The 18,771-nt window shown below is 39.8% G+C and overlaps 3 protein-coding genes across 7 annotated transcripts in view; 1 reads left to right on the top strand and 2 right to left on the bottom strand.

Moving 5' to 3' along the window:
• Positions 1-3,491, bottom strand: part of mok (MOK protein kinase) — a 7,671-nt gene extending 4,180 nt beyond the window's left edge. Inside the window, exons 1-7 of one of the 3 annotated variants that reach the window (XM_086274647.1) lie at positions 3,146-3,491; positions 1,337-1,451; positions 905-994; positions 764-834; positions 597-675; positions 464-512; positions 188-366 (exon numbers count right to left, since the gene is read on the bottom strand). In XM_086274647.1, coding sequence (XP_086130773.1) covers positions 188-366; positions 464-512; positions 597-675; positions 764-834; positions 905-994; positions 1,337-1,451; positions 3,146-3,329 — 767 coding nt within the window. In that variant the 5' untranslated portion in view covers positions 3,330-3,491. Of the gene's footprint in view, positions 1-187; positions 367-463; positions 513-596; positions 676-763; positions 835-904; positions 995-1,336; positions 1,452-2,681; positions 2,857-3,145 lie in introns of those variants that run through there. The other 2 variants (XM_086274648.1, XM_086274649.1) reach the window with 2 other exon arrangements.
• Positions 2,966-13,087, top strand: nemf (nuclear export mediator factor). The gene is made up of 32 exons (XM_086274643.1): positions 2,966-3,720; positions 3,832-3,900; positions 4,730-4,832; positions 5,133-5,258; positions 5,376-5,524; positions 5,643-5,710; positions 5,806-5,895; positions 5,984-6,057; positions 6,129-6,199; positions 6,293-6,368; positions 6,463-6,603; positions 6,714-6,922; positions 7,015-7,188; positions 7,267-7,330; positions 8,229-8,317; positions 8,403-8,506; positions 8,587-8,649; positions 8,763-8,875; positions 9,794-9,851; positions 9,938-9,996; positions 10,082-10,202; positions 10,285-10,528; positions 10,619-10,661; positions 10,749-10,798; positions 10,905-11,052; positions 11,231-11,308; positions 11,419-11,634; positions 11,863-11,898; positions 12,027-12,133; positions 12,210-12,253; positions 12,339-12,418; positions 12,828-13,087. The coding sequence occupies exons 1-32, from the start codon at positions 3,662-3,664 to the stop codon at positions 12,903-12,905; spliced, it is 3,204 nt and encodes a 1,067-aa protein (XP_086130769.1). The 5' UTR covers positions 2,966-3,661; the 3' UTR covers positions 12,906-13,087.
• klhdc2 (kelch domain containing 2) lies at positions 13,084-18,771 on the bottom strand. Of its 3 annotated transcripts, none has more exons than XM_086274651.1 (14): positions 18,545-18,771; positions 17,655-17,936; positions 17,481-17,560; positions 17,260-17,377; positions 17,007-17,119; positions 15,805-15,889; positions 15,531-15,614; positions 15,241-15,321; positions 15,031-15,089; positions 14,727-14,836; positions 14,565-14,637; positions 14,384-14,471; positions 14,246-14,298; positions 13,084-14,167 (listed from the first exon to the last, which is right to left on the bottom strand). In XM_086274651.1, the coding sequence occupies exons 2-14, from the start codon at positions 17,916-17,918 to the stop codon at positions 14,044-14,046; spliced, it is 1,332 nt and encodes a 443-aa protein (XP_086130777.1). In that variant the 5' UTR covers positions 17,919-17,936; positions 18,545-18,771; the 3' UTR covers positions 13,084-14,043. The 3 variants fall into 3 exon arrangements, with proteins under 3 accessions (XP_086130777.1, XP_086130778.1, XP_086130779.1); XM_086274652.1 differs by lacking the exon at positions 18,545-18,771 and adding an exon at positions 18,311-18,431; XM_086274653.1 differs by lacking the exon at positions 18,545-18,771 and adding an exon at positions 18,072-18,152.

Here is an 18,771-nt window from a genome sequence, read left to right as displayed (position 1 = left end):
CAGGTTTCATTTCACATTTGTTTATGCTGGGGGTGGGAAGACAGGAGGTCGAATTACACAGAAAGCTGAGAATGCAAAGAAGGGCAAAGGCAATGCTCTTGTACAAGGAATGAAGTTTAATTGAAATGCAATGTCCTCTAGCCAAACTTCAAGTATTACAGGTGAAATTCTGTGCTGCACAGGATACCTCATGATTTCAAAGAAGACACAACCGGCGCTCCAAATGTCCATCTTGAGGCTGTAATACCCGTCAGTGAGCAGGCACTCTGGGGCTCTGTACCAGCGTGTGGAGATGTACTCTGTGTGCGGGGGCTTCGAGTACACGCTCCGACACGAGCCAAAATCGCCAAGCTTCAAAATGTTTTGCTGCAAGTTGCACAAATATATGTTAAAAATGACACTGAAAATAAAAGTGCAACTATTACATTCTTGTAAGTCTGATTACTGCAATGATGCATCTCACCTTTATAAGAATGTTTTCTGGTTTTACATCTCTGTGAAAGATCCCACAGCTATAAAAGAGAACACAGCCTCAGGATACCCAAATAATGCCTTTATTTAATCATTTCATGTGAACTTGAGTGTTTCCTTTTTACCTGTGCATGTGTTCAAGCGACTTGCAGAGCTGGTACATGTAGTGCTTTACTGTATGTTCGGGCAGAGGTGTTTTTCTTCCTGCAAGGAATAAAAACTGTTTTGATCCTTAAACAGCTACAAAGTGAGCCTAAAAGTTAAAGTGACTCCCTGCCAGATTTAAACTTACCTTGTATATACTCATAGATATTCATTTCCATCAGCTCACAAATCAAAGATACCCTTCCAGTTTCCTTGTCACTGAAACATTTTGTTAAATTAACATGACGTACCATATCATATATTTAACTACGTGACAGGCAACACTTACAAAATCAGTTCATGTAGCTGGACAATATTTGCATGAGGGCTCAGTCTCTTCATTGCCTGGACTTCCCGCAGATTGTTGGCCTGCTCAAGACTTAACAACAGCGTAAACCATTAGCACATTTAATATGACAGAGGATGTACTTTTTTTTTCTTTTCTTTTTTTTTTTTAGCTTTTATTGCGATAATACAGGAACTCTGGGAGGGAGTGCAGAGGAAGACACTCAGTAAATGGCCTTGGGGCGATACCCCTACATATATGGGTTGCTTTCTTAATTCAGTGAGCTACACCAGGCTTACCAGATTTAATGACCGTAATTGGTGCATTATTGTGAACAGAATACTCAACTGCTGACTTATGTATCAATTGCCCTTACAAAGCAGAGTATGGGGGAACTGCACATTACTAACTGACAGCTAGTTCCAGAGTACATACCTGTTTATTGTCTGCTTCATGGCTTTACATGCATAAAACTTCCCATCTTTTAAGCTCTGAGTTTTCAGGACCTCTGAAAATGTGCCTTCCCCAATTTTCTTGATTATTTTGTAGCCTGCAACAATTCATAAAAAAGACATATAAAAGGTTTTCAAAAAACAAGAATACATTATTTCTCATATTAATATTATGAATAATTTAAATTGTGTGTGTAATTGCACAGGAAAAAAACAAGTCTGCCTAATCTAGAGGGGAATCCTGTGCTCCACAGACAGTAAAAACTAGAACACGCCCCATTGGACAATAAAGCCCATGATAATTTTGGTGGGAGACAAGGAGCTGTCATTCTCTAATTTATAGCCCTCAACATCCAATTGAAGACATTTTGTCTTAAAACTGTGAGAAAACAATGAAGACTATTAATTTATCAAACATGTAAGTTGGTATAAAATCTTTTTTTTTCATACATCCAACAGTCAAAAACCCAAAGATAGTCAGTGTGTTATGAATGCAGAGGTCAACCTATTACCCATATAGAAACTAGGGTCTTTCAGAATTTGTTACTTACAAATGTAGCTTTAATTTTAATGATTTTAACTAACTGGTAATAACTATTTTACTCCTTCTATCACTTCTCTCCACCCTGCCTGAACTCTCTTGGTCACCTCTTGGTCACTGCTCCTTGCTTTGGACGCTTGATCCCAACTCATCTACCTTCACTACCTCTACTCCTTGCATCCTCATCTTTTGTACCAACTCATTTTGTATAACAAAAGCTGTAACGTCTGTAGTATGGAAATGTCAAAAGTGGAAGTCTCGCCTTTTGTATCTGTCTTTTTCTAATTCACACACATAATAAATACACGAAAGAACCCACAAGAGCAAAATCACTTCGTGTCGTCTATAAAGGAGATTTACTTTTGTGTGACTGCAGCTTTGACAATCTGTATAGCTAAATTCAAACCAGATAACATCATTTTTTAATGCTCTTTCTTGCTAAGAAAGCTGATTTTTAATGTCTTAACTATCCAAAATTAATAAGAAAAGTATTTTTTAATATATAGGCTGTCTATTTTTATTTTTTTATTTTAATTACTGACTACTGTTTATAGTCTCTCTCTCTGTCTCGCTGCATGTCTGGCAATAGAAATGGCAAATACGGGCGGGCGTGTAGGTCAACTCTAACGTTACCAATTATCGGTATAATGCTGATTTAATGTATGGGGAAAAACATATAACTAACAATAACATTTACTTAGTCAGTTACAGTTAAAACAGCTCATAGTTAGCAAATACATAAAAGACATTTGTAAAGAAACGTAATCGATGTGTAACCCAGACAGACCTGTCATCACTCCGCTCAGCTCCTAACTAGTTACTTACGATGCATTCCTTTGAGTTTTAGACACCACTTATGCGTCGACTATCCACAACATGCATATGTGGATGCTTCATTTCGCTCATAAGTTAAAAAAAAAATAAAAATATATATATATATATATATATATATATTTTTTTTAGCGTACTGTTGCGTCAAAAGGACATTGAAGTCGCATTGAGGGTGCTAGCCTAGCGCCGTTAGCGTGAATCCTGTTAGCTGACCGTCGCCCTGGTAACGGAGCACGCCTTCGCCCTCCACTTTGACCTGAAGGAGGAAACTGGAAACTCTAGCTGCTTCCCTCACATCAGTCCGAACATGGTTTGAATTAAAAGAAACAACAAAATATGGCCTGTCACGTATGAAAAGTGCCACTCGAGCTGAATTATTCGCAGCAGGCCCAGATATATAGCTGCAAATCGATTTCTTACCTTTTTTCAAGAGATGAATGGCAGCTGCTAGTTCGGATGCTTTTTCGTTAAGATGCGGGTTGTTATTCTGCATGTCCGCAATATTCCCCCTCTTAATCCAGTCGGTGTTAGGTGGTGATTTGTACTCATTTCGAAAGCTTGCCCTGTTTTTTACGTCAATGAGCCAGTTTGAGTAGTGCATCATTGTTGCACATTTATTGGTAAAATCTAGACCATTAGCTTAAAAGCATACAGAAACAAGTCCCGTTGGAGCAAAGCAGCCGCTTCACCTACATTCATATAACAAGAATAACGTTACCAGATAAGAGTCCTATTCACTCACGACCACTGTGCGCAAAAGGCGTGGACCTGATCATTTTTGTGCCTTACCAGTTTCCGTAAAACTGCCATATGTGCGCATGTTCAGGAATTACTTGCATGTTTTCTTTGCCGATTTTGCTGTAGAAATGTGAATATTTTCCCTATCACTTTGAACAGTTCTTTTTTGTTGTTGCTGTACCCTGAATTAAAATCACGATGAAAACACGATTTACTACTGTGGATATCAGGGCCGTTATTGCCGAGATCAATGCCAAGTAGGTGCTTGTTGTTAAGCTAAGCTAAAATTAACTCTCGTCTGACTGGCTGTCCACTGCATATTCACACACTTTTAGTTATTCATGAAGTTTTACCTCTTTCTTCCGCAGCTACATTGGCATGAGAGTCTATAATGTGTATGACATCGACAACAAGACGTATCTCATCCGTTTGCAAAAGTAAGAAAACTGTCCTCTGAAAGTTTTTCTCTTTTATAATGAATAAAGCTAGTAAATACAACAGAAACATCACAAAACTAGCTATGCAGCAGAATGACATTGTTAGGTTTTGCATTTCATTTATGCTAATGACAATTGATGTATTCATACACAAGTTGCCACATTTCAGTGAATGCATCGTCTTCGGAAATATGTTTCAAGTGTGTCCCAGTCAGTTGCTGTTCATCTGCTGTAGATAGTTTTTTTTAGACTTGTCAATTCTTCTTTTGTTCTTTTGACTAATAGTTCCTTAGTAATCACCTTGTTAGTGGAAAAACACAATTTTATGCCCGTCAAACTGTGATGTCTGTATTTTGCATAGCTTCAGCTACAGAAATGGGGACAGATGTGTGCTTTTGTGGCAGGTTGCTAGTAACAGAGTTAAAAATAGAATTTAAAATTGATTTTAGACACATCACTCATTTATCCTTTGAGTTATGTGTTGGCCTGTTAGATCAGTGTCAAGTGCCTAAAAAAACAACAACAAAAACCAACATTCTTGTGAAAATGGTCAGGTACAAGGACTGAACTGAAAATAAATAACAAGGCAACCAGTCTCCAAGGGAAACTTTGAAAGAGCCTTAGGTCAGTCAGTAAAGTCTGATATACTTGGAAAAGTATATAGAAATTAGGGACGGCGCAATACATTTGCACACTTATGATATTTTCCTTCCTACCAGAGCAGGAAATGGAAGTACTCAAGTAAAGTACTTTAAAATTAAACAGTAAATTTACTGAATTGTTTCCAGCACTTTGAATCAGTGAGAATAACAGAGTGTTGCATCGGCAGGCCTGACAGCAAAGCTGTTCTCCTGATCGAGTCTGGGACTCGTATTCATTCCACAGACTTTGAATGGCCCAAGAACATGATGCCTTCAGGATTTGCGATGAAAGTAAGACTATTTAAAAAACATAAAATAATATAATTGTGTTGATATTTTAGGATATTTATTGTGATGTAATGAGTTTATTGTCCCTTTGGCTTCACTGTGGATAAATAATTTAATTAGTATCCTTACTTGCACAAATTCAGTGACTGTATTGATTTGCCTGTCCCTAATAGATGGATCTGTACAGTAAATGTCATTACAATGACTTGTGGTTGTTGTGATTTATTTATATACTACATTTGTGTTTGTTTGTTTTTGGATCACTTGTTGTGATGAAACTGATGTTAAAGAGGTTTTTTTCAGTGTCGAAAACACCTGAAGACACGCCGACTGACTCAGATTAAGCAGCTTGGGATTGACCGGATTGTCGACATCCAGTTTGGCTCAGATGAAGCTGCCTACCACTTGATTATCGAACTATATGACAGGGTCAGAAAACATTTCAGATGCTTTTTACATTTCATGTTCATATTCAAAACCTGTTACTTACGTGCAACCGCATATCTGTTTATGCCTATTTGTCGGGGTGTTCATCTCCATTTTCAGGGTAACATCATCCTTGCAGATCATGAGTACACCATCCTGAATCTGCTGCGGTTTCGGACAGCAGAGGCAGAAGACGTTAAGATTGCTGTGAGAGAGCGCTACCCTGTGGAAAGCGCCAGACCCCCCGAACCTCTCATCAGTTTGGAGCGGCAAGGACCTCTTTACTAGTTTCTGGATAAACTGAACATGGTTCAAAATTTAGTTAAAAAAAACAAAACAAAACTCAGAACCTTATATCAGTGATTTATTGTTGTTTTTTTTATTTAGGCTGACTGAAATCCTTAGCAAAGCACCAAATGGGGAGCAAGTGAAAAGGGTCCTGAATCCTCACCTTCGTAAGTATCCAGGCAAAAGATACACAAGTTTAATCTTTTGTTTCAAGATGTAGAAAGACTATGAATCTTTTTTTCCTTTCCTAACGCATCCACAGCATACGGAGCCACTCTGATAGAGCACAGTTTGATAGAAGCAGGACTGTCGGGCTCTATCAAAATTGACAGTCAAGTTGATTCTGCCCAAGGTATAGTAGGGCAGTTAGACTATTTTATTTCTCTTATATTTTTCTATAAATCTCCAACTAAATTTGGTCTCCCTGCTTTTTTCTTCAGTTGCTCCTAAAATCCTGGAGGCTCTGCAGATTGCAGAAACTTACATGGAAAAAACTGAGAACTTCAGTGGCAAAGTAAGCAGTTTTTAGATTAAGATTCTGTAGTTGTCTGATTGAATTCACTAACTCTTCTTTATTATAACAAGGGTTACATCATTCAAAAGACTGAGAAGAAACCAAGTTTAACTCCTGGCAAACCCAGTGAAGAGCTTCTCACGTATGACTCTGCTTTTACATCAAGGTGTACCTTTTTTCATCTGGTTGTGAAGTAAAGGATTGTTTAGCTCATGTGTATGATGTCTACTTGCAGATACGATGAATTCCATCCATTCCTTTTTGCCCAGCATGCAAAAAGCCCCTATTTGGAGTTTGATACCTTTGACAAGGTACATGTTAGCGCAGCTACATACCTGGGGGATCATAATTAAGTTATTTTTTCAAGAAAAATAAAGACTAATCCACCACAATAATCTGACACAGGTGGTAGATGAGTTTTTTTCCAAGATGGAGAGTCAAAAAATTGACTTGAAGGCCTTGCAGCAGGAGAAACAGGCTCTGAAAAAGCTGGAAAATGTTAAGAAGGACCATGAGCAGAGGTTGGAGGCCCTGCACCAAGCACAGGTTAGCAGCAAAGGCTTTACATAATAATTCTTGCTTGTACGCACAAGGAGATGTTGAGGACAATAACCACTCAGCTGATCGTGACTGAAATCTCGTTCTGTGTGCTGCAGGAGGTGGACAGAATAAAGGGTGAACTAGTGGAGATGAACCTGCCTGTGGTGGAGAGGGCGCTGCAGGTGGTGCGCAGCGCACTGGCCAATCAGGTGGACTGGACTGAGATCGGTGTTCTTGTCAAAGAAGCACAAGCTGCTGGAGACCCCGTGGCCTGTGCCATCAAAGAGCTCAAGCTGCAGACCAACCACATCACCATGCTTTTAAAGTGAGATCACCCCAAAAAGCAATGAACTTAAATGTCGTAATTTTTATGTGAAGTCAGATTGATATACGCGTGTTGTGTTGTGTCACATCCAGGAATCCATATATTTCTGAGGAGGATCAGGAAGAGGAAGAAAAGAAAGAAATTGTGGAAACGAAAGGGAAGAAAAACAAAAATAAAGACAAAGGACAGAACAAGAAGCTGCAGAGGAACAAACCCATGTTGGTGGATGTGGATCTTGGGCTGTCTGCTTATGCCAATGCCAAAAAGTAGGTTGATGTGTGATGTGCACACAATAATGCATTCTGTGGGGAAAGTTGATAGACTTTATTATTGTGTTTTTTTAGGTACTACGACTCCAAACGCAGCGCTGAAAAAAAGGAACAGAAAACCATTGAAGCAGCAGATAAAGTAAGAAAACTGTCTTTTCATTTTTCCATATGCCATGATGTGACTGTACGATCAGCAGGAAGCAAGATCCAGATCTGTTCTTCTAAGGAACGTTGTTTTCTTATGCATTAAAAAACTCTCCTGTGGAACAAACTCCCAGTTTTTTTATGCGGGGGAGCCAAGACACTTTCTCTATTTTTAAGATTAGACTTAAAACGTTCCTGTTTTAGTAAAGCTTATAGTTAGGGCTGGATCAGGTTACCCTGAACCATCAACTAAGCTTTGTCCACACTGGAAGCGACCACTGACTGTACAAAGCGCATGATACCACTGGTGATGGGAGGTAGGTGTGAGATACATTTTTATCTCTTCTGAGACGGGGCGACTGAAGCGACCACCACTAAATAAAATGCTACCATTGCCTGGCATATGACCTGGAACTAATTGCAGTGGAGAAATGAATGTACTCAAGCCGACTAGCCGTCACCTTCAGCTCTTCTTCACTCATCTCTTTTTGCTTCCCACGTGTTTGTACACCACTGCTGTATTTAATCATAAGTTATCACTAAACTCTGGGGCTCTCTCTCACAGTTTCTCTCTTGTCCTTTTTCTGTTTGCTCTTTTTATTTTCCCCCCATACCCCCAACCAGTCACGGCAGATGGCTGCTCTTCCCTGTACCTTGTTATGTTGGCGGTTTCTTCCTGTTAAAAGGGAGTTTTTCCTTCCCACTGTGAACAGTGCTTGCTCACAAGGGGTCAACTGATTGTATGAGTTTCTTTCTACTACTGCCAGGTCTTCATGTTACAATAAAATGCCTTGAGGCTACATCTGTTGTGAAATAACAGAATAACATACTTTATACTCTTATACTTAAATTTAGATTTTACTGATAATTTTTCTAACTTAATGTCACTAAAGGCCATGAAATCAGCTGAGAAAAAAACACAGCAGACCCTGAAAGAAGTCCAGACAGTGACCACCATTCAGAAGGCCAGGAAAGTCTACTGGTAAGACATGGATGTGTATGTGTGGGAACTTTATAATGTGCTTGATCTGTTGAGTCTGCTTTAACTGTCTGTTCCCGTTTGGCAGGTTTGAAAAGTTCTTGTGGTTCATCAGCTCCGAGAACTATCTCGTCATCGCAGGAAGGGACCAGCAGCAGAACGAGATGATTGTTAAACGGTACCTCCGGGCTGGTAAGGAAGCTTCTACACACTTCTCTTGGAAAATAAATACCGTCAAAATCTGGTTTATCACTTGTTCTATACTTTCTCAGGTGACATCTATGTTCATGCTGACCTCCATGGAGCAACTAGTTGTGTCATCAAAAACCCCTCAGGTAAACTTAAAATGCAGCTTTCAATGCATTTCCCCCCACTAAACTAGTTTAGGTTTCTCTGAGTTAAACTAGTTTCTCCTTACACCCTCCACTTGCTCATCGTCTTGCTCCAGGGAATCCCATCCCTCCCCGTACTCTGACAGAAGCTGGCACCATGGCTGTGTGCTACAGTGCTGCTTGGGATGCCAAGATTGTCACCAGTGCTTGGTGGGTTCATCATCATCAGGTGAGTCTAGAAAACTCTTCATGTTTTTTATGTATGTATCATCATTGAGGAGAGTGATACGATTCATCCCAATGAATCATGACGTTATCATTTTGGAATATACAGGCGCTATCAGAGAAGGAAAAACGTGGTGATTCAGTGCATTTAGATAGTCAGCTGGCCTCATTGGTGAATCTAGACCTGACCAACTGAAACAGCCTCAGATCATAACATTTTCCCACAAGCTTCTGTGGTAGGCACTGGGCACGATGAGTGGATCACCTCATCCGCCTTGCTTCTTACCTCGACGCACCCATCACTTCAGGACAGGTCTTATCAGACCACATGACCTTTTCCTCATTGCTCCAGAGTCCAATCTTTATGTTCCCTAGCACTCTGAAGACTCCTTTCCCTATTAGCCACACTGATAAGTGGTTTTCCTACTTTAATTCTTTAGTCTCCAGTTGTCTTTGCATTGTCCGCATGGAAATGTTCTTACTTTCACTATTAATCAAAGCTGTGAGCTCTTCTGTTGTATTTTTCTGATTTGATATGCGATCACTGATTACAATCCCTCTTCCTAAGAGATGGTTAACCACTAATCTCTCCAGGTTATTGTAGTTTCTGTAGTTTCCTTACTTGTTTCCTTTGCTTGAAGCAGGCCAATAATTACGTCTTTTGATATATTTTGATATGACTTTGGACATGGCTGTTTAAGAAATGAGAAGCTACTCACAGATATGTTAGTTTTAAAGCAGCCATCCTGTTAGCAGTCAAAGACTGCAGTAATTAAATCAGGGATACACTCACAAAATTGCTCCATACTAAAGTCTAAACACTCTCTGGGACCTTTGAACTTACAGGCATGTGGTGTTTTTAATAGTATAATTGTTTATTAATAAATTGATAAGTGGTATTATGTGTTTTGTTCTCCCCCAGGTGTCTAAAACCGCTCCCACTGGCGAGTACTTGACAACTGGAAGCTTCATGATCAGAGGTATCAAAGAGCAGAATTCGAATGCACGAAAGACCGACTACAAAGAGATACGATGGGACTCATTTTTGTAATTTTTTTTCCCTTAGGAAAGAAAAATTTTCTGCCACCTTCTTACTTAATTATGGGCTTTGGGTTCCTCTTCAAGGTGAGTACCATCACTAGCTGTGAGTGTATTTTCAAGCCTTTATCATTTTTAAAGAATTCGCTAATGTTTCTTCTGCTTTTTACAGGTGGATGATCAGAGTGTGTTTCGGCACCAAGGGGAGAGGAAGGTGAGAACCGTAGAGGAAGACATGGAGGAGGCCACATCCAGAACTGCCGAGCTATTAGATGAGGGAGAGGAGCTCATAGGTAGGAAGAAGCCATCAATGATGTAATTTCTGTCTATATCTATCTATATGCATTTGTTGAGCCATTTCTGCTGCCTTTCTAGGGGATGACAGCAGTAATGAAGATCAGGGTGAAGAAAGAGCAGACGATGGAGAGACCAAGGAGGTGGAGGTGAAAAAGGAGGATGACACAGAGGAGGAGGATGATGGCGCGAGTGGAGAAGTAGACTCTGCAGCAGATACAGGAGCGAAGGTGTCAGAGCGGAGTGACAGTGGTATGGAAGAAGAGAGTGAAGAATTCAGCTTTCCAGATACGACCATCACCCTCTCTCATTTACAACCCAGCAGGTAGTACCACTAACCAAGCAAAAGAAAAGCCAAACAGATGTATATTTGCAGAATTAAAAGTACTTTAATAACATTTCTCCTTATTTCTAGGAGCTCCCAGAATTCCGGCTTCAAAAAAGAAACAACTGCTCAGGCAAATATTACCATCTTTGGACATTTAAGTTTTTTCCATCTCATTTAAAGTACAATAAATAGCAATTTTTTATTCATTGACTTTCAGGATGACGTAGATTCACAGGGGAAAAAACACATGACTGCCAAGCAGAGAAGGTGAGCGTATAACCCAAATGAAAATCCTGTTTTATATTACAAGCGGATGATGACAGCATGAGCAGAGAAAGATGACCGGTTGCTGTGTTTTTGCCTCCTCCCTTAGAGAAGAGAAGAAGAAGAAGCAGCAGCAGAAACAGGAGGGCTGTGAGACTGAGGAGAAGCCTGACAAGTCATCCGGTGGACCGGTGGGGGATCAGGGGTCCAAAAGTGGCAGTGGACCCTCTCAGCAGCCGTTAAAGAGAGGTCAAAAGGTGAGACGGACGGATGAAGTTGGCATTTTTTGTGCTGTGCAAGCATCAGAGGTCTTAAAACCTTTTAGTATTTTTTTTTAATTGAGAGCTGAAGTTTTACTAAATGAGAAGATTATAAGATTACATTTAGTTTAAAAAATGGGCTAAAGGTACCAGCCACACTCTTCTGTCATTACAGAACAAACTGAAGAAGATCAAAGAAAAGTATAAAGATCAGGATGAAGAGGACAGAGAGCTGATGATGCAGCTGCTTGGGGTGAGAATGAATAGAAAAACCCTTACATGCAGCTGGCACTAGTACTTGCAGCGCACGTGGTTCTCGATGGTGTCGCAGTAAATAACATTTCAGCTGCTTTGCTTCCTTAGTCAGCTGGTTCCACGAAGGAGGAGAAAGATAAAGGGAAGAAAGGAAAGAAAGGGAAGGGGAAAGAGGAGCCCGTCAGGAAACCGGCCGCTCAAAAACAACATCAGAAAGCTCGTAATGTGGAGACTGCTGGGAAGAAAGCAGAGCAGGGTGCAGGGGAGGAGGAGGAGAAGAGGCAGCCCGGAGAGGAGGGAGGTGCTGCAGAACAGGAGGATAAGGTAATGAAAGGATTCAGTATGTGTATGTATAATAATGTTTACAAAGTTATCTGCATAAAAAAAATAATCAAAGTCTGCCTCCTTAGAAGAAACATATAAAGAAATTAAGAGTAGCTCAAGACTTTTACACAATACTGTATTTAGAACAAACCTATCTGTGGCTGTTTGGTGACTCATGGCCACAGACCGGTACCTGGAAAGGTTCAACAAAGCTTTCTTCTCTTTCAGGAAGATGAGGTGGACCAGGACAATCCTGGAGCAGAGGTAAGTTTGCAGTATAAATATTTAAATATGGATTATTAATCCTAAAAAAGAAATCTGTATGCCCTTTAAAAATACTACTAAAAAGAATAGCTTGATTTTAAAGGATTTCTTTTTGTCTGTTACTTTAGGAAGCAGAGAATCTGCTCACCTCTCTAACAGGCCAGCCGCATCCGGAGGATGTGATGCTGTTTGCAGTGCCAGTCTGCGCTCCGTACACTGCTCTTTCCAACTACAAGTGAGTGGTATCAGCTTTTCCTTGTATTAGTCAAATTGAAGAGACCAAAGCCTAACTGCTTGCTTGTCTTCTGCAGACACAAAGTGAAACTGACACCAGGTTCTCAGAAAAAAGGCAAAGGTAATTCGGAAAGCTTTTGACTGACATTACTGTAAAGATAGTTTCTTTCAAGCTGATGGTAAATTCTTGTTCGTGCTCCTACCAGCTGCACGCACTGCAGTGTTCAGCTTCATGAAAGCCAAAGAGGTGTCACCAAGAGAAAAAGACCTGTTCCGCAGCGTCAAGGTACAAAAAACCTTCTTGCCTTTAAAGAGTGCTTTCTGTTAATTTGTGTTGCTAAATTTACATAGTTAGTATCCATTAGAAAATAACTACAATCCAGTCATTTATCAAGGAATGCTACACAAAATAAGAAGCATTTTAATAAAGTCGCCTCACTTGTAGCCATTTCATGAGATTAAAATGAATGAACTTCAGCACAGTCATCTCACCTGTTGCTGAATCTTTCTTGGATTACGTTTAGGGTCAAACAGATGTTTCAGGGTTTTTTTTTAACTTCACATTTTCCACCCAACAAACTGTAAAAATAGAATAATCTTATCGAAAACTGTTTGAAACTGTTACGGCATGGAAGCACAGTTTTCCCTTGTGTTACAATTCAAACTGTCCCTTTTCTCACGACGCTCTGCCGCAGGATTCTGACCTATCCAGAAACATGCCAGGAAAAGTCAAGGTGTCTGCTCCAAACCTGCTGGCTGCCAAGAAAAAATGAAGGATAGAAGACACGAGCCGGAGAGACTTTTGAAATTTACAGCATTTCTTCAGCACGGAACTGCACCTCAGTCCGGTTCACTGAGACTCTGCCGACTTCACCTATATTTCAGACATGGGTGGTTATTTTCTCAGAATTCTTGAGATTGTATTTGGTGAACCACAACATGTAACAAAGCTGAATATGTCATGTGTTTATTTTCTGAGTACAAATTATGCATTGCAGTAATAATATGCCTTTTTAATCCCACACTTAAAAACAAACAAACAAACTAAATCAATCAAGGGAATTTTGTGCAAACCAGGCAATTCCAAACAAAGCCGCAGCCCCAATAAACTTGCAGTGAGTTATTGATTAAATTAAGTTCGTATGCTACAGTAGCCACTTTCAACAATTTATTTTCTCCAATTTCAGGCTTTAAAAACCTCTTTGAACGTACAGAATCTCTCTCTCACACACACACACACACACACACACACATATAAATAATCATATATACACATAAAAACTTAAAGTTAGCATTTCTGTGCCTTAAAGTAGATAGTCATGTGTAGCATCAAGCACGAGTTTTAGGTCTGTGAGAACTTCGGAAAATCATTCAACATCAATAAACACTGTATTCAAGATATTCTCAAAAATTATAGTAATAATTACAACAAACTTATTTTTAATTTGTTGTTTGATACAGAATCACTGTCTTAATGAATTTAAGTTTTGTTTTTAGTTCACGTTTGTCGTCATAAGACTCATCTAATCTGGACAGAAAACGACGCCATCATTTAAGCTTTTCATCACTACTGTCGAAACGACTCATCAAAATTAAGATGGGCAAAGAATGTTTAGAGAGAAAAAAAAAAAAAGCTAATCCCAAATGTAGTGAGAGGTTTCTCCTCTGTGCTATCGCATCACCACCACCACTCAACAATGATGGTTGTCCCGGCAACATCTATAAAGGTGATTAACAGTTTTGAGGATGGCCTGTGAACCATCATGCGTCAGGCGGGACCCATTTCTAACAAATCCGAAGCCGTTCAGCATTCCTTGGAGAGGTTTTTATGTATGAAAGTATCCACTGACATGAAAAGGACTACCTGCTTTCAGAAAGCATGTATCCCTTCCACGCATACATATTGTCCTCTTAAGAGCCCAGTGTGTTGACACGTGCCATTCTCTGTTTGAGGCTGTGCAGGAGGTGTTTAGGCAAACAGTCCCAGTAGCTAGACAAACGCTCCCTGTGCTGAAGGATGGTCTCCATGCAGAACCTGGAAATTGGAGAGTTAGATGAACACGACGTGATGGCAAAATAAATTGAAATGGATTTCAAATCTGTATGCACTCACCGAACTAATGATTTGGGCTGAACATTGAAAACCAGCAGGTCATTGCTGTGTGCCTGTGAAGTGGAGGAAAAAATCTAATTCACCAAGTGAAAATTTGCATTAACTGCAGGTTAAATTGAGATATGATGACCATCTTACAGCTCTGTGCTGCGACAGCAGGTTGTTGGCACACCCTCCGAACGCAAACACTTCGCCATCTGGACCAGCGCACGCTGTGTGCCACAGCCTAAAAATCACAAAGTCAAACATTGTCCACATTTTAGCTCAGGAAAAACTGCCAGCGCACTGCCAGCTGTTCACAGTAACGTGAGATGGTCACCTGGGGCTCTCTGTGTGACTGTGTTTGAAAGGCTTCCATTCATTTTTGCTCACACTGTACAGCCAAGCATCACCTAAAAGACAGAAAAATAATCTCTTTGAGATCAGGTATTATTTTAGGACCTCTGATTATTTGCTCCTTGAGGTCGAGTGTCTGACTCACTCAACGTCTCCCTGTCTGTGGTGAAACCTCCAAATAGCAAGATGTGGTCTGGTGACACAGGAGTGAAGGAGTGCCAGGAACGGCCCACTGGACCCTGCTGGGGAACGCTCCTAGAACAAGGCAGAGTGGGTCACAGGGGAATAATCGGATCAGATAGTCTTGCAATTAGAAACGTGATATAAAAAAAAAAGAAAAAAAGATTCAATTCAAAACCTTTGCTATGATCCGTATAATATGTATAATCTGATTAATAAAAACCTTTATAGTGTGGATTACATACCACAGCACATTAAGAAGCACTTACATTTCATGCCACTCCCACGTGTCCAGGTCAAGATAGTACAGGTCATTTAATCTGTAGTTCTGTGAACAAAACAAAAGTACATTTGTTTATTTTGAAAACATCTTCATCTTTAAATGAGTGCACACACTTATGCACATAATTTAGGAGTGGAAGAAAAAAAGAAGAAAAGTGATGCTTTGATTTGAAATTTCACGTTTTGCCCATGCTTACCTTGTATCGGCCACCAAACACATAGCCTCTGTTGCCAACTGTTGCGCAGGCATGAGCTGCTCTGGGTGAAGGGGTGTCCCCCTGCATCAGGCCAAACCAAGACAAATTGAAAATACTGTTTAAAGATCACTAAGATCTCTCTTTTTTTTTTTTTTTAAATTAGAAGAAAAAGGGAGAGGCTGTTTGATTACAGAGGATGTTTCCAAGTTTTACTGCAGGGCAATGTGACACACGCATTTGTGTGTATGCATAAAATCGAATGTGCTGAAGTTGTAAGGAAGTGTTTTTACCGTGGTAATTGGCTGACTCCACGTTGACGTCTCCAGATCCAGGATATGGATGTGGTTGTTCCAGCCTCGCCCAGGGCTGTCCCACTGTAGCGGTGAAAACAAAGAGGACAAGGCAGAGGGATACATTTAGATATTAAGCCGTAATTATTCAAGAAGCTCCAGCTATCAAAAGTACATTTAATTAGCAAAAACAGCATCTAATGGATTTCAAAACAATTTTATAATAGTTTTGTTTAAATGCATCATTTGTCATAAGATTTTTGTTTTTACAGACCACAAGAGAAGAGGATTCATCATATTCAAAAGTCCCTCGATGAGCGCCCTGTGCAGCGTAGCCATAGCCCCCAAAGTAGATAATTCTGCAATCATTCAGACAAATTACTTACATATTTAAAATCTTACAGAAATGATCTCTCTTATGCATTTCTCATTGTGTTGTGATCAGAAATGACCACAGATTTATCATGAGCATGAACTCTGGACTTTTAATGATTTCTTTGGACTGTTTTTCCAGCGTGGAAGGATTGTACATGTGTCTTTAATGACTTAAAAAACAAACAAATCTCTAATCCACACAGTGTCAAAAGCATACATACAAGCTCAAACATATATATAAACTCACTTAAATCTTTTAATAAGTGGCTCTGAAGGCAAAGGCCTCATTAGTGATCGTGATTGACTACAACGGGTAGTTTCTATGTGCAGCATTGAAAAGGATTTGCCTGACAGCAGTCATTGGATTGACCAATACTCAGAACAATGTGAAACTTCAAGAAGATATAAGAAGGAAAATTTTAGATTCACACACATTCAGATGTGTCACCACTTTGTCCAGTGTCTAGAGGAAGAACCAAACTGTCACCTTCAGATAAGAGGAAATTGGTTAGGATGTTTACGAACAACCCAGGAACCACCAAGGCTCAAGCCTGCCATGAACTGGAAACTGCTGGAGTGCTAGTGTCACCAACCACAATGAAGCAAGTATTGATGACTAGAAACAGCATCTAGTCAAAGGAGAGTTTATCAAATTTTAAGCGGGGGTGTATGTATGTATTTGACCCTGTTTGGATTAGAGGAAATCCAAAATAAATTCAAACTTGTGCACTCAGTCATTAATGATGTCTGCCGTACAATCATTCCATCCTGGAAAAAGAAATCATTAAAAGCCAAAAATTACCACAACATTCATTTCTACAATTAGAGTATGTAAACTATACAGTAATAAAACTTCTAAAACAACGACCATCATTGTGTCAAAATTAATGCCATTTTACTTTCAAGTAAACTCAAGATCAATCTATTGTTTTTACTCTTTTTATAGGAAAAAAAACCATTTCACAGTTAATCTAAAAACATGTTTGTCAAAAGAAATGAAGGATTGGTGAAACTGAGCCTTATTTTCTCAAGCACAATGAGTAACTACATTAAAAAAAACCTCCAAAACAAACATACAAACAAAAACCCTTATCCTGTTACCGGTTTTTCTGAACCCAGCAGCCCAGCTTGTCCTTGGATGATGGCGGAAGTCCTTTAAGATCCCTCATTTCCTCCCACACAAGGCTGGGAGTTCTCAAGGGCAAGCGGTAAATCTATACGAGCAAAGACGTTTTGTAAAGACTGTCCGCTCGCACAGCTGGCTGATATGTTTTTAAGGTAATGTGATGCAAGCACCTATTTAAAAACACCAGAAGCAGATAGGAAATTTAGTCTAACCCTAGTCACACCCTACCTTGTTTGTGTTTCCCCGGGCGTGATGCCCCCCGAAAAGGTAGAGAACTCCATCAACACACACCCCACAGCTGCCTGACATCGATGTGTGGAGGCTACCTCCAGCTATATGCTTTGTCCTGTAAATAGAAAAAAATAAATATATATATATATGTTTATATTCATTTTTGTACACAATTACAAAGTAGAGGTATGATTGGCTTGCAAGCCAGATGCCCTCACCAGACTCCTGACTCCATGTTGTAGGTCCAGATCTCGTTTCTCGGCAGATACAAGTCGAAGAATCCATGGTTTTCAGCATTCTTGTTCAGGAGGATGAACACAGTGAAATTTAGACAATTATGGAGACGGCAGAAAGATACAGAAACATAATGGCAATGCAGTTTAGGAGCATACCTTGTATCCACCCCACACATACATGATGTTTCTGTCAACCACTGCTATATGACCACTGCGCTCAGCTGGGGCGTCCTGCTCAACTGCTTCAGCGTCTAATAACTGCTCATCGTCCACTTCCTCATCTTCCTCGTCCTCATCCATATCTTCATGTAATATCCAACCAACTAATCTGTTATCTTCATCTCTATCCGAGTCGTTGTCATCCTCTCCGTTGGGCAGATCTCCCCTGTCTTCTTCCATCTCTGCCCTTCCCTCTGCCATGCCAGCCTCTTTTGTTTCCTATCAAAGCAAGACTTACGTTACTGAGAAATCGACTAGGTTATTGCCAATAGGATTATTCTATTAACGCATTAATCCCGGGCCAAAAATAATCTTTAAAACAAGCAAAAACAAACAATCAAGGAAATGACCCACATTTAAAACAGTGGAGGTGAGCAAAATTAGCCATAAAAATAGAACATGCTCTCTCTGTGTCAAGTAGAGATTTGCTTGTTTCTAGGTCAAAGTCACATCATCATTTACCATGGCAGCGGATTGTATCATGTTAGCAAGTAGCACGACAAATGCTGACCTACTTTTCTACCTTAACTATTTAGGCTACTAGCCCAACACTGGCATTTAAGCATACCTCTAATATTACATGGAAGACTTACAGTGAATAACAGCTTAACAAAATGCTGTTAATTCATATATTTGTCTAAAATTCTCTTCATTGCTTTGCTGTAATTCGTGCTAGCAAGCACCAAACAGTTATTTCCCTCTGCAGAAGAAAAACACACCGAAAACTGTGCGCTAAATATCGCTCAGATATATCTACCTCGTTTGTCTAAACTAACCAGAATTCAAATATCCTACACAAAATCTAGCCAGTCCTGTCATCGCTTTACCTTATCAGATACTAGGGTTCCTTGCAAATTTCAGTAGCAATGCGCCATTTATGTAAGGTCATCACAATCTTCTGGGGGGCACGACCGGAAATGACAGACTTTTTAAATCCACCATCTTTATAAGGTCGGAATTAACGGGCTAGGCCGTCCTGCGTTGTATAAAGGTTTTATTATTTATATTATTATTGTTATAATTACTACTACTACTACAAAGTCACTACTGCTAC

The sequence above is a fragment of the Aulonocara sp. 'chitande type north' Nkhata Bay genome, linkage group LG19 (genome assembly GCF_057382095.1).
Source record: "Aulonocara sp. 'chitande type north' Nkhata Bay isolate Kocher_YH1m ecotype deep benthic linkage group LG19, A_spYH_male_GT1.1, whole genome shotgun sequence".
Classification (NCBI taxonomy): Eukaryota; Metazoa; Chordata; class Actinopteri; order Cichliformes; family Cichlidae; genus Aulonocara; species Aulonocara sp. 'chitande type north' Nkhata Bay.
Note: the sequence above shows the minus strand (reverse complement) of the source record. Positions and strands in the feature narration are given on the sequence as shown.